At 41.5% G+C, this 14,242-nt stretch overlaps 1 protein-coding gene across 1 annotated transcript in view; it reads right to left on the bottom strand.

Moving 5' to 3' along the window:
- ptprn2 (protein tyrosine phosphatase receptor type N2) overlaps positions 1–14,242 on the bottom strand; it is a 156,731-nt gene that overhangs the window by 101,524 nt on the left and 40,965 nt on the right. The window contains exons 5-9 of the mRNA XM_085362286.1: positions 12,221–12,674; positions 11,809–12,105; positions 11,507–11,547; positions 10,547–10,971; positions 6,348–6,434 (exon numbers count right to left, since the gene is read on the bottom strand). Coding sequence (XP_085218412.1) covers positions 6,348–6,434; positions 10,547–10,971; positions 11,507–11,547; positions 11,809–12,105; positions 12,221–12,674 — 1,304 coding nt within the window. The remainder of the gene's footprint in view (positions 1–6,347; positions 6,435–10,546; positions 10,972–11,506; positions 11,548–11,808; positions 12,106–12,220; positions 12,675–14,242) is intronic.

Genomic DNA, 14,242 nt, shown 5'->3' with positions numbered 1-14,242 from the left:
CCACGCTCCATATTATCCGTTGTTGATCTACACACGTCTGTTGAGATCTACAATGGATAATATGGAGCGCGGTTGTACGTCATTGTCATGGGACACTCTCACAAACAAAATCACGGTTTAGTAACGCAGTATTGCAGTAACGCAGCGTGCTTACGGGAAAGGAACAGTAATCTAATTACTTTTTGCAACAGTAATCCCTTACTTTACTTGTTACTTGAAAAAAGTATTCCGATTACAGGAACGCATTCTCTGGTCTGATCAAAACATGTGAATCCATCCACATGAGTAATAAAGGAACAGCCAAAATTACCAAGTGTTAAAAGCAATGTTGTATGTAGGAATATGTTTAAAAATATGTATGTTAAACAGAGATGTGATTAAGTGTTTGGGAAAGCAGAACATTTTGGGGGAAATGACTCCTATAAGCAGCACAGCAAAGGATCATAAAGATGCTAAATATTGACTCAGAAGCCCTCAGGCATATGTTTCACCAACAGATCAGAAATATTAAGAAGAGAAACTGTAAATTACCCAAAAAACAAACAAAACCTCCCCCAGAAAATATGTGGAGTGATCATGATTTCTGTTTTCCTTTCAAGCCTGAAATTGGCCAAAGAGCAAAGTACAGTCATGAGCGGTGCGCCTTGTTTTCCCTTCACCTGCGGTAACCTGCCTGTACTCTCTGCACCCATTTTCCTCTGTGTGGTCAGGAGTCAGCAACAGACTTCTCCCCCTGGAGGAGAATAAATGTTGAAGGTCCCCGAGGTTAGCCATAAAATAAAATCTAACAACCCTAGCAGACTCGGCGAGACCGCCCAGCAATGGTCAAGGGAAAAGAAAACCTGTGAAGCAATGTGTAAAGAAAAAAATCCTACTCATGTTTAGTGTAACCTCTTAAGATCCCAAATGAAATGATTTTTTCTAGAAGCAAGGAGACCATTTTTAACAACTAAGAGAGCAAACACACATCGACTGCACAGCAGTGAGTGTGGCTCGCTTTTAAACACGGACCAGCAAAGCAAAAGTGGGAAAAGGTAACCAATGTAGCAATGAGGTCATTTTCCTCAAGACTCAACATTAATATTAAAGCAGTGACGACTGAGACGCCGACAATGAACAAACAAACGATCATCACTTCCCAAATTTAGTAAAAACATGAAAAGGCCAGAATGAGCAATCAGCTTATTATCAAGTACTTTTATTATTTCATTCAGTCACAAATGGCTCTTTTTTTTAAGCAAGTGAAAATTTAACCACCGAGGTGCGAAAATTTGCACCTGTCTCTAATACAAATCTGCTTATTTGAACAATTTGTACAATAAAGACCAATTTTCTTTGCTTCTAGCGTAGTGCTAGGCTTTATTCTGTCTTCTTTAAGATATTATTACCGTCACATAAAATTGTTCTATTTCTTCTTTCTTTATGAGTACATTTTGTCACTTGTTTAAAGGAAACAAGACTTCTGGAATAATGAAGTAATTTAACACTGGTACACAGAGGAACCTGTTACAGATTATTTCTGTGTTAGAAGTTTGTCCATGCAGTGCAGATTTGTCCATGATGTGAATCTCCTTTTCCACCACATGCCAAAGCTGCTGCACTGAGATCTGCTTACTGTGGAGGGCATGTTCAAGAAACCAGTTTGAGATGTTTGAACTTTGTGACACGGCACTGATGGAAGCAGCCAACAGAAGACCTGTACGCTGTGGTGATAATGGGATGGACAACAATTCTCAGGTAGGCTGTGGTGTTTAAACAATGCTCAGTTAGTAATAAGGTGCTGAAAGTGTGCCAAGAAAATATCCCCTACACCATTACACCACCACCAGAAACTTGAATGTTTGGTACAAGGCAGGGTGGAAGCACGCTTTCATGTTGTTTATCCCATATTGTGATCATACCCTATCCGAATGTCATGGCAAAAATTAAGACTCATCAGATTAGGCAACGTTTCTCCAGTCTCCTGTTGTCCAATATTGGTGATCCTCTGTTGACTGTGCCCTCAGTTTCCTGTTCTTAGCTAACAAGAGGGACACCAGGGGTGGTCTTCTGCTACTTCTACTGCTAATTCTGCTACATCTTGTGCATTCAGGGATGCTCTTCTGCATACCTTGATTGTAATGAGTTTTAATTTGCGTTGGTGTTGCCTCCTATCAGCTAAAAGCCATTCCTCTCTGAGCTCTGACATCAACAACGTAGTGGTTGGTGTGCCTCATTTTAGGACTATTCTCCGAAACCTCTAGAGATGGTTCTGTTGGGAAATCTCAGCAGTTTCTGAAATACTCAGACCATGACACATTCAACTCACCTAAATCACCCGTCTTCCCCATTCTGATGCTTAGTTCAGACTTCCGTATGTTGTCTTGGCCACGTATACATGTTTACATCCGTTGAGTTGCTGCCATGAGATTGGCTGTTTAGCTATCTGTGCTAAAGAACAGTTGAATGTTGAACTTAATGGAGGTATTAAGTTCTTAATAAAGTGATTGCTGAGTGTATAGTAAAAGTGATAAAACCATAGACTTATTTAGTTGCATTCAGACTGTATGAGCTGTATGTGGCTGTACTTTTCTTCTCCCCAGTTTTTATGCTAAGCGGAGTTAAGCTAACCAGTTGGCAATGCTTATCTTACTCTCTAAGTAAGTGAAGAGAGTGGAGACAGCTTTAAAGAAGTCCAATGAGTCTGAAAGAGCTAAAATTAAGGAGATAAAATGTGTTTAGTGTATATGACTTATATAACAGCACATGTATAGATGTTTTGTCCATAATTTACTGACAGACGACAATAAGTAACACTGAAAAGAGAGCGTGTGGGGGTCCCATTTTTGGCATTTCAGTACATCATCATGTCGGAATAGTTATGTCCAGGAAAGTGCACGTACATTTCTAGTGTACTTCCTGCCAGACTGTACAACAGAGAGCGAGATTCATCAGACTGCCAGAGTGCTGTGACCCAGACCCACTCACCATCAGTCAGCCTGGTACAGAGGCAGCAACGCTCACTCGGCCAGGAGCAATAACACGGGCAAATACCGCCAGACAGACGGACCCAGCCGTGCACTGATGCATTTGTGATCAGGCACACACACACACACACACACACACACACACACACACACACACACACACACACACACACAGAGGTCTGAAGGAAATATGTCCTTCTCTAACGCCTTCACCTGGCCTCTGTTTGCTCTCGTAAATGTCAATGTTTCCACAATCTTTACCCCTGCCTTCGTCCTCCTTGGCCGAGGCTGTTCTGCCTGAGATCTCAATGCATCTCAAATTGAACTGACGTGATTTCTTTTTCCCTTTTTTTTTCAAACCGCACAAACCCTATTTAAATATACTGGGAGGCGGGGGGAGACTGCCACAGTTGGGAGATGAAGTTAAGATAGATAAGTTATCTAGAGGACTTCGCACTGCCTCCTGTGTTATCGGATGTGTGAGCTTGGACTTCATATTAGCTCTGCTGGTGGGACACGAGGAGTATGTACGTGCAGAGCGCTTGGCGGGATATTGGCAGGATGTGTTTGTGTGTGTGTGTTCTTGCACAGACTGTGTGTGAGGATGGACCAGTGAGTGTGTGTCCCACTCCCCCTAGTGTTTCTAAAGAGTAAAACCCTTACGTCATCTGAAAAAGGAACATTTCATCCCCTGCCCATCATCATCCAGCTATTTCAAGTCTCTTTCAAAAGGGGAATATTTTATGCTGATTATCGTAGGAACAAGCTCAAACATAATTGTGTTCGGCATCTCAAAATCTTAACGGCGCCCAGGCCTCCTCTTCTCATACTCTCTGTCTGAAAGTCTTTTCTGCCTGCCTGTTGTCGTATTTGAGTATCTCTCCTCCTCCTCTCTTACCATCAGAGCTCATCAGAACGAGTGTGAAAGAGAGACCCCCCGAAGCAGGGCGGCGTGCTCCGACCCAGCTCTTGTACTCCAGCCGACTCATATTCAGACAGAGGCTTTCAAACACTCACCTGTCGAGGCCGCACAGCACAAGGCACAATAAGCTTGCATCATGTCCTTCGCCTCGGCTATTTCTACATGAATGCGCTTTCATTACTTTGTAAAAAGGAAAAAAAAGGACGCAGATAAACAAGTCAGACAAAGAGGAAATTTGCTGTATTCTTTCTTCCATATCAGAATGACGTGATGTGTTTCGGAAAGCTTTATTTCAAGCAACTGTGTGGTTTTCACACTGGCTAAATGACTATAATGAGCAGGCACCATTGACACTGTACACTCACAGAAATGCTGAACCATATAACATTTAATTCTCTTTTATGAATATTATGAATTAGTTATTAGTTGCAATGAACTCACGTACATGCAGAGAAATACTGCTGGGTAAGTTTTATAGTGTAAAAAACAATGATGATGGTTTTTCAAGCATCTGTGGCAACATTCGTGGGGATATTGATTGTCAAAGGACACTGGGGACAAAGGTATGTGTGGTTTATTCCCACTGATTCTAAAAACACGTGTATTATTTCTCTGTGTTATCATTATGACTCCAAAGAAGAGGACACATCGTCATTTGTACATCTTTGTATGAACCCCCCACCCCCACTTCACTATTGTGACGTAAGAAAAAATTCACTGCTTGTTCAAATATAGTGAAAACTTGAGTTTTATGAACTCATGTCTATGCCTGTTGTTACGTTACGTTTAAATCAAACCACAGCAACCAATCTGATAGTTTGTCTTCAAATTAATCAAAGAAGGTTTTTATTCCCTTTGTAAGTTGAACTTTTGTAAACATTATATATTGTAAATATTGTATACTTCTTTAAATTCTGTAAACAGATTAAACTCAGTGTAATCCTAATTCATACTACATTTTGTGGTGCTCATATTCAACTCCATATTTCTATTCCTGGACTCTACTAGAGTAGCTGTGCATGAATCACAGTTTATAATCATGTGTATTCATTTTTATACTGAGCCTTAATTGGTGCAGTCAGCTTAGTGAGTGTTTGAAACAAACTGTTTTGGCTCCTCTCACTTCTTCTTATTGGCTGCCCCTCACAAACCAAAGATCTGACCAGCAGGTACGTCTGCGCTCACTGCCAGAGATAACCATATTAAGCATTATTAATCATCTCTGTGACAAGATGAAGGTAGAACTGTGTAAAATTGGGTGTTTAGACCAGCCTGAAAGCATGTGGCTACATGTAATGTGATTACTTCCTATTGTAATGGTATAGATATGACAGGAAATAAAGAAAAGCATAATAATTGCACCTTAAGTAGCACTTTAAATGCAGGTACCTGTGCTGTACTATCCTGTAGTCAACTTTCACTCAGGTCTTTCACCCCTTTCTAAACGAATAATAGCCCACAGCAATAATACCCTCTAATTCGGTTTGAGTGTCAGGAGTTGATTCTGAGTGATATGAAATGACAGGTATAATAACAAAATGAACGAAATCAGCGCCGGCACTATGCTACGTCCTCCTCGTCCTCCTAAACCCAAAGGTTGGATTTAAAGATCGAGATCAGAACGCCTCCTTGGCTACATTTATTTTAAGGCCCCTGTGCGCATTTTCGATGCTTAACAGTAGATACAGAACGCTCTGATAGTTTCACCCTCTCAGGAACTATTATCTGAGCCCGAATACTCTGTATCTACAGTTTCAGTGCAGCCTCACGCTGCACTGCACCGGCTTTGGTGTTCATATGCTGCGAGTGTTACTGAACCACCCAGATTTTACTCCTCCTGCAGGAGTGTCTTGAAAGGCTTGTCAGATCTTCGGCGAACATGTCTCCTCTGCCTCCTACATGGTCTGACACCAAGTGTACAGCAGAACCATGGTACAAGCACAAAACAGCCTGGGTTCAAGGACAGTTAGCCTGCTCATTAATATATTAACCGCCTCCTGCTGACTACTTTCTCGTTTTCCAGCTCTCTATTCACTGCTTGCTTCCCTTTCGTTCGCTTCCTCTCTTTGCTTCTAACGAAAAATCGTTTGATGGCTTGACTGCTCTCTTTTTTTGACAAGGCGCACAGTGACAATAGCGGCTAGGCAGTGTTTTGAATACAATGGAGACATCAGTATGTGTCTGGAGGTAATTAGGCCTGATTTTGCTCCCCGCGAGAAGTCAAACACTCCGAAAGGTCAAAAAAACAACAAACGCCTACAGTTTGTGGCAGTGTAGCAGAGCATTTTCACAATGCTCAGAGCAACTGGACAACCTTCATTCTGCTTCCTCATCCTCAAAGGCACAAAACAAAACATTTCAAATGAGGCCAATTATCCTCTGTTTGATGTATGGTTTGTAAACGGCACGGTAAATCATTATTTGCAACAATGTGGGATGTTTTTTGTGTCTGTACATACGAGAGCTGGGTGAGGTCTGCAACATGGAGGCTCAATCTCTGGGTCAGATGCTCCATCAGGTCCGTGCCCTGGTCAGTGGTGAGGGAGCTGGGGGTAAACACACACACACATACACGGAGAGGCGTCAAATTTTTAGGTTCACACCCATACAACATACAACCGTTTAGCCATTAAAATGTAATTTTTTTTAGGGAGATACTGTCACAATTCATACCCACAATTGGGTCATTGCACACAAGCGAATGCTACGGTCGTCTGAATGGATGTGCTGCACGCATTTGCAGACACATACAAACACAAACAAACACACAAAGCACCGTGCCGAGGGAAAAGGGATCAGCTGCCTCTTCAGGCTTGGTAAATCACCTGCTTTTTTCCAGCAATGAGACAAACAATAAGGTGCAAATGGAACCTGCATGAGGTGTAATGGCTGTATCATATGGACGCTCCTTTCTCTCCCTTTCCTTCTCTCATCTTTCTTCTTCTTCTTCGCCTACATTGGCGTTCTCTCACCGACGCGCACGCACACTCAAAAGTAAAACACGATAACACAGAGAACACAAACAGCCGGGCACGCACGCGCCCTCACGGTGAGATGAGAATAATAAGGTGCAAATGGAATGGAGGTGAAGTGTAATGGTGGTCTGATAAAGCCATGCCTCATCTCAGCTCAGTCCACGGCTGCTCTCTCACTGGGAGAGTAAATCGGCAAGGAAATAGACCAAACAAAGGCAATCTGCTGGCCAGCGCGTCGTATGAAGAAATGAGGAGGGCATCCACACAGACCCACTCAGAAAGCCACTTTATTGTTGACAGCTTAACCTGGAATCACCGAGACTGCCGAGTAACTGCAAGGTGACATGCAGGACCAAAAAAAAAAAGTCATGGATCATAATGAGACATCGTTCAAATTTTGTTACCACCTCATTGCGGAGAAATGTGAAATAAACTGGGAAACAATTTCATGCTGCACTGGATATTGAGTGCAATATCACTTATGTGTTTTTTTGTGTTTTTTTTAAGATACTCGGCATCATCTTGAAGTTTAAAAAAAAAAATTTTTTTTCCTTTGGACATACTCTAGTCAGAATTATGCTGACATATTTTGTTTAGCCTGCATTTGACACCACATTACAGAAGCTTTTCTTCAGCAGAACAGTGTGCCGTGCATGAGCGGCTGATTCACTCCACCTTTGAGAGAGTGGGAGGTTCTTTCTTTTTTTTTTCCCTACACTTTTCGAGGGGTTTTGAAAGTTAAAGATTCAACCAAGCAATTCCAGACACGTCTGCATCCCTCTGTGGTAATTCTAGCAACAGGAGTGACTTGGTTGTTGATGCTAGCACTTTTCCCCTTGGGTTTCTCTCTGTCTCCTTCTCTTCTATCCATACCTTTCCATTTCCCCCTCCACATTCACCATCCCATCCTCTTGCTATTCCCCAAACCCCCCACTACCACCGCCACAATGTCAGGAGCTGTCAGATAAGCAGGTTTGCGTAGCGTCACTGCAGGGTGCAAAGAAGCCGGGGATAACAACTGTGCAATCATGAGGTCTGCAGCAAAAGCACAGACACCTGTACAGGCCAACTATAGGCATGCACTAGGTGGGCTGAGGATAGACAAGAAGGAGGAGGGGCAGACATTTCACTCAGAAGGTGACCTGTTTCTTTCCCCTGGCACACACTCGCCTACTAAATTGTGTGTTGACGTCTTAATCTGCTACTCCTATTTGTGTGGCAATAAGGTGACAAAGACTGTACCCAGTGGACCTTTATGAGAGTACGTGTGTTGAACAGGTGAAGGACAACCCTCTGACACTGGACTTGATAACGCTATAAAGGGATTTGAGAAAGGGCCAGGGGCGAAGACAGAGTCGATAGGAACTTATCTTTGCTGAGCTTGAGAGGTAAGAGAGAAGGAGAGAGAACTTGGCTGCCTTTGCTGACAAAGTATCATCATTAAAGCTGTAATACAACACAGTAATACCTACACACTGAGGGATCTATCAGCCCTGCTTTTCTAATCAGGTACAACACACAAAAAGGATTTCTAACTACAGTATCCTGTAGCATAGAGAAGTTCACATGTGGGTGGTTTTGATAGAGGATGCATGCAGTTTAAGGTAAGCTAACAAAGAAGACATTTGCTGAGTATCAAGCTCTGTTAAACAAGTCTGTCTTGAAAGAAGTGCGTCACTGTATCACCAGTAAATGGAGGCAGCTGTAAAGTTATAATTATAAGAGCCCAATGAGGAATAAGACAGGGACTCGTGCTGTTGCTGATGTTAAACACAAATGTTATTGATGATGGCTGTACTGACATACAAAGTATTTCTGAAATTTATGGGTCTGCATTGCACTGCATTGTCAGGGACAATCATGTCATCCCTTTACATACTACAGCTCAATGTTTTCAATCCTATACTGCAATTTATTTTTGTGGAGATGCAAACTGCAACATCCAGTGTCTCATCCCATGACATTTGTCTCCAGGTTGGTATAAAAACACCACAAAATACAAAACACATCATGCATTAGAATTTAATTTAAATTCTAATAAAGGCTTCTAGTTTTTTTATGGCTAGTCAGATTATATATATAGTAATGTGGAGTAGCATGAGGCACTGGTGCTTACCCTAACATTAGAAAGAAAAGAATTAAAACTGAACAATTAATAAAGACTGAACAAGTATAGCCTGTTTGGAAGGGATACCAAGAGAAATCATCTAAAAAGAACATGGCAGCATGGCTTAAGTTTGAAAAGTTGCATCTTCTGGAACAATGTCCTCTGGACAGACCCACAGTGGAAATGTTTGACTGTAATACACAGCACCATGTTTGACGAAACCAAACACAGCATATCAGATGTCAACCGGTGGCTGAAGGGTATTGATTTGGGCTTGTTTTGCAGCCACAGCAGCTGGGCACCTCTGAGTGAGTGAGTTGACCATGAACTTTGTATAACAAAATATTCTTGAGTCAAATGTGAGGCCATCTGATCCACAATTAAACCTCAGCCCAAGCACAGCAGCAAATCTACAACAGAATGGCTAAAAAAAGAGAAGAATGAAGGTGTTACAATGGTCCAAACTGCAACCCTCAGCCTGATTGAATTGCTGTGCTGGGTTATTAAGAAAGCTCTGTAAAGAAGAGTGGCGAAAATTCCTCCACGGTGAAAGCGAGCACTGCTAAAGGTGGTACTAAAAACTATTGAATTTCATATTACTGTAAAGTAAAAGTTATCCGTGCACTCAAATTTCATCAGTCACATCCAGCCTACAAGTTTTCTAGATAAGAATCCTTCATTTTCTATACAATCTTAATTGTTATTATTTATATCATTATTTATGTTTAGAAGCATCAAATGGACTTTTCCACATGTGTGGGTTTCACAACCATGATCAGTGTGTGTGAATGATGATCATTTATCTAAAACAGGAATCCCACTGGGCTTTGTTCTTGGCCCACTTCTCTTTAGTTTATGCTTAAATGACTTACGCAGAAAAGATTTTCTCAGCATTTGCAGTCCATCACAGCAGGATTTAAAAAGCTCCTGTCTTACACTTAACATCCCATTCAAGAAAACAGCACTAGTTTGGTTCTCTTTGTTTTAGAGATGTCAACTATTCCAACCTAAAATTTAGAAAGATATTAAAATTGTTCCAAAAAGTGGGAGAAACTTTTTGGGATTTCCTTACCTGGATGATTGAGCATGCATCAAGACATTAAAAATGTGCACTTTGTTGCAAAAGCAGATTCAGTTATTAGTCATTAGGGTGATATCTGGCTCCCAAGCAGCATCTCTGTATCAAGCAAGCTTAATTTAGTGATATGTAATTGAGCAACTAATAATATGAATAGGAAGTTGATAAGATAAGGCTGCAGTCATGTTGTTAAGGAAATTACATTTGCTTTAACAATATAAACTCAACTATCTGTCTAAATAATCACATCTAAGGTGTTCAGTGACCTGGTGGCTCTTATCAGGGCATCTGGCTCAGTAAAACATGGAGCCCCTCATCCATAAATCCTAATTTAGACAAACAGGTTTTTCTGGTCAACAGCATTACTGTGATCTTCAGAAGGCTTAGGGTTTAGTTTGGATTTCATTTCACCAAAAAACTTTTGTCAAGTTTAGGAAAATATGAGAGGTAGTAATTTCTTATATATGTATAAACATCATATGTTTGAATCATACTTACTCTGTGCCGGTGATGATGTAGCCAAAGTGTCTGTCCTTCCCTCTGCTGGAAAACTCCTTCACTCCCACGTGGACCAGCTGGGTTTTGACTTTCATGTCCTTCTTCTGTGGCTCCTCCAGCTGCTTCCTTCCTTCTGGGCCTTGAATCCTCTGCATCCACTTGTCAATGTCAGAATCGACCTGAACGTCAGGGTCCTCTGCCCCACCGGTCAGCCGCAAAGTGGACCCTTCCTTCGCAGGTGCTGTCATGGTCTTCTCCTCCCAGCGGTGGGGGACGGGAACTTGGTCTTGCGTTGTGCGGCTATGCACGTTCTCCAGTCCTACCATTTTCTGGAGCGGGGCTGGTTGCCCACTGTTGACCTCTGGAGCGTTACCAAAGGGCTCCATGTTGAGGTAGTCCAGCAGCTTGGAGAAGAAGGCGGTATGCTGTTGTGAATCAAGAATGAATTCTCTTTAGAATAGTGGAGACATTTTCCTTTTAGGTCTACCTACACATTACTTTTGTCTCCTTACAAAAGAGAATTAATCAAGAGAAAGTCTGTTATCAGCAACTGAAAAGATATGAATTTGTTCTGCATTCACCAGCGTTTCTCAGTGTAACTGCCAGTCCAAGGTCTAATAACATCTTTTTATTTTACCAATTTTAAAGGCTGCTTAGTAGATTTACTCATTTACCATTGTTAAACAAGAGTTTTGTGACATTGTGCAAAATAATTCTGATTTCAAAACGTTCCATCCAGCGAAAACGCTGGGGTCAGACAACAATCAAGGAATTTTCTACGTTTCTGCAGCTGCAAATTTGCTTTCAAGTTCTAATAATGCCAAAGTAAATGGTAGTCTGCACAACTTTCAAATCATCCCCGTTTGAAAAGTGTTCAAAAGAAAAGAAAATGCAAGTTTGGACATGTCTCACTCCCTGAGAAACCAATTTGTTGGTTGGGCAGATTAATTTTACATTCACCTTGTCAACGGGCTCTTTGTCTGCGCCGTCTATTTTCTGGCCTGGAAACAAACACAATATATGTGAGCAGATTGTGTGAAAACTGAAGTACTCTTTTGTATTTAGCAAGGAAAAACAGTTATGACTCAAAATGAAAGACTCAAAAATACCTCTGGCAGCACTTTGAACAGAAATTACATAAACAAAGCCTTACTAAAGCATCTTCAGCTTACAATGTCTTATTCTGTCTTACATTTATATGCTCATCACTACCATGAATGCTGCAAGCTTTTATTCTCTCTTTCACCAGTAGACATACGGACCTTGCTGTTTCATTCTCAGTGTGTTTTTCTGGTTTAGATCCTGCTCTTTATCTGATTTCAGGTCCTGGTCCTGATTCAAATGCATTGCTGCCTGGGGCTCCCTGTTACCCTCCATGTTCCCCCTGGAGTCAGTGGCTCCTGGTCCTGGCTGAGCTTCAAGCGCAGGGCGCTCCACATCCACCTCCCGCAGAGCTCCTGTGATGACTTCAGCCAGCTGGTCCAAATCTTTGCCCATCAAAGCATCCATGTTGATGCTGTGCCTCCCCAGTTGGTTTACCAGATTCTGGATGAATCGCTCTGGACAGGAAAAGAAGGGTTGCTAGAGCATTTATAAATGCATTAAAAAAAGCACCAAAATGCTAAATTTTCCTGAAAATGTAGAGGAGAAAAAAGCAACTATAATTGATCGTACCATCCATGGCCCTAAGAGGCTGTTTTGCGGTGAGTCGGTTCGAGTCAGCCTTGAATAGCAGTTGGTCTAGATTAGGCTTTTGGGCTTTGGAGCCAAAAGCAACCCGAGTCTGTGGCTCTGTGTGGTCGTTTAAAGCTGGTCGCACGTAGCTGAGGTAGTGGAGCTTTCCTTTGGGCCACATCGCCTCGCCACCTGGACTGCCCTGCTGAGTGCCTGGTGCCCCGGAAAGAAGCCGTTCCATATGGCTGGAAAGCAGCGTGCTCTTTCCTGGGTTCTGGTTGGAGTAAGCTTTACTGAGCTTGGGATGCCTGCCCTCTCCACTCTGTGTAACGACTTTGGTGATTGGAGGCTGGCCGGCTCCTTTCTGAAGACTATAGAGTGTGGTCTCCTTCCAGCCCTGCTTGGGCTTTGGCTGGCTGGGCTCTGAACGGTCATCGGATTTGATGTCTTCTTTCTACACACAACACAATATACTCAGTATACCACATTTAGACAATTGTCAATATGTCACACATTTTCACCAAGCTAGCCTATAATGGATCGGCCTGTTAGTAAGTTGTAACTATGACAGAGTGAAGAAAACTAACCTCTAAGTAATATCATCCACCAGATCCACCCTGGTCCATCTAAGAGTAGGCTTAGGCTTAGGAGTAGGGTTTGGGTGCTATTAACATTGCACCCAAACCCTACATGCAAGCAACAATGAATGGATATGTACTATTGGGTCTATAATTGGTTAGGCAAAGACACTATTTTTGTAGTTTTGCCTCTGTTCCTCGCTGTGAAACTGCTTCTCAACTGAATTTTTAGCGCCTAAAATTGTGGGACTGTGTGTAAAAATAGCTGTCATTCCTTAACATTCCTTCATCCATTTTGTGCAAAAGGTTTTGTTCAAAAAACAAAAAACTTAAAGTCTACCTCCTGAGCCACAGCCACCCCATAGTGGAAGGGAAAATAATTAACGCCTTATGTGAAGGTGCCTCTTTGTCAGCTGTGTCAAATACCTAAAAGCATCCTTGTGCTGAGAGGCGCTAACAGGGTAAATTATCCAGAATTATTTATTGTACAAGCTGAAAAAGTTTTTCAAACTGAAAAACTTTAAGGAGACAAAACTGGATAGCCTGCAGCAGACAAACTATAACTTCCAAATGTCGGCTGTAGGGTTATATATTTCTCGAAGTTAAGCTAAAGCTAAGACCATGTAGCTTTTTAAGGTTAAAGATGGATAATAACAAGCTTTAAGCAATATTTCTGTAGGGCTGTATGTAATTAGAAAAGTGTCTTTTTAATGCTAGTTATGTGTTAGCTTAACTAGCATTATCTTCGTACTAGCTAACCTACACACTGGGAGTTAAAATAGTGCTTAGACATAAAGAATTATAAATCTTTTCATCTTGCTAAAAGTATTATTAGCTTTAGCCCTTAATGTATGGAGTATGATGATTTGAAGCCATGTCACTATGCTATCACTGTTAGCATGCTTAAATACAAGCTTGTGAAACTGCTAGCATGGCTGTAGAGTTTGTTGCGACATATCAGTCATATGATAAGTATAACCTAGTATTTTTTTCTTTGTGACAACATTGAAATGGGTTGTACTGGGTCAGCATTGTTGTGACAGGCTTCAGTATAAAAAGAGAAGCAACCTTAGCTCGACGAGACGGAACAGGATATGAATGTGGAATCCAGATCAAAGACAACTGCTCTTGGAAATTGCATTATGGAAATCATAGATGAGATAGTGTCACTCAAAGAGTAATTTCATGCATTTCCACAGCACACAACAAACTTTAAAAAATATAACCCCTCTATCTGAGAGGTAGCAGCAATGCCTTATCTAAACAGAGAGAGAAAACTGAGTCATCTGATTTAAAAGTTCGTCATATGAGTATATATTTGACACATGATGAATAATGTATTTACATTAAAATGATACAAAGATGTTTAGAGGCATTTTAACCATTTGGTATTGTAGCTGTTATTAATATTGGCACCAAAATGTGTGATTGTGCTCTAAGAGAG

This window comes from Diplotaxodon limnothrissa, linkage group LG9, assembly GCF_057381915.1.
Source record: "Diplotaxodon limnothrissa isolate DT_005_m linkage group LG9, D_limnothrissa_male_GT1.1, whole genome shotgun sequence".
Lineage (NCBI taxonomy): Eukaryota > Metazoa > Chordata > Actinopteri > Cichliformes > Cichlidae > Diplotaxodon > Diplotaxodon limnothrissa.
The sequence above is the reverse complement of the archived record's forward strand: the minus strand, read 5'-3'. Positions and strand labels throughout refer to the sequence as shown.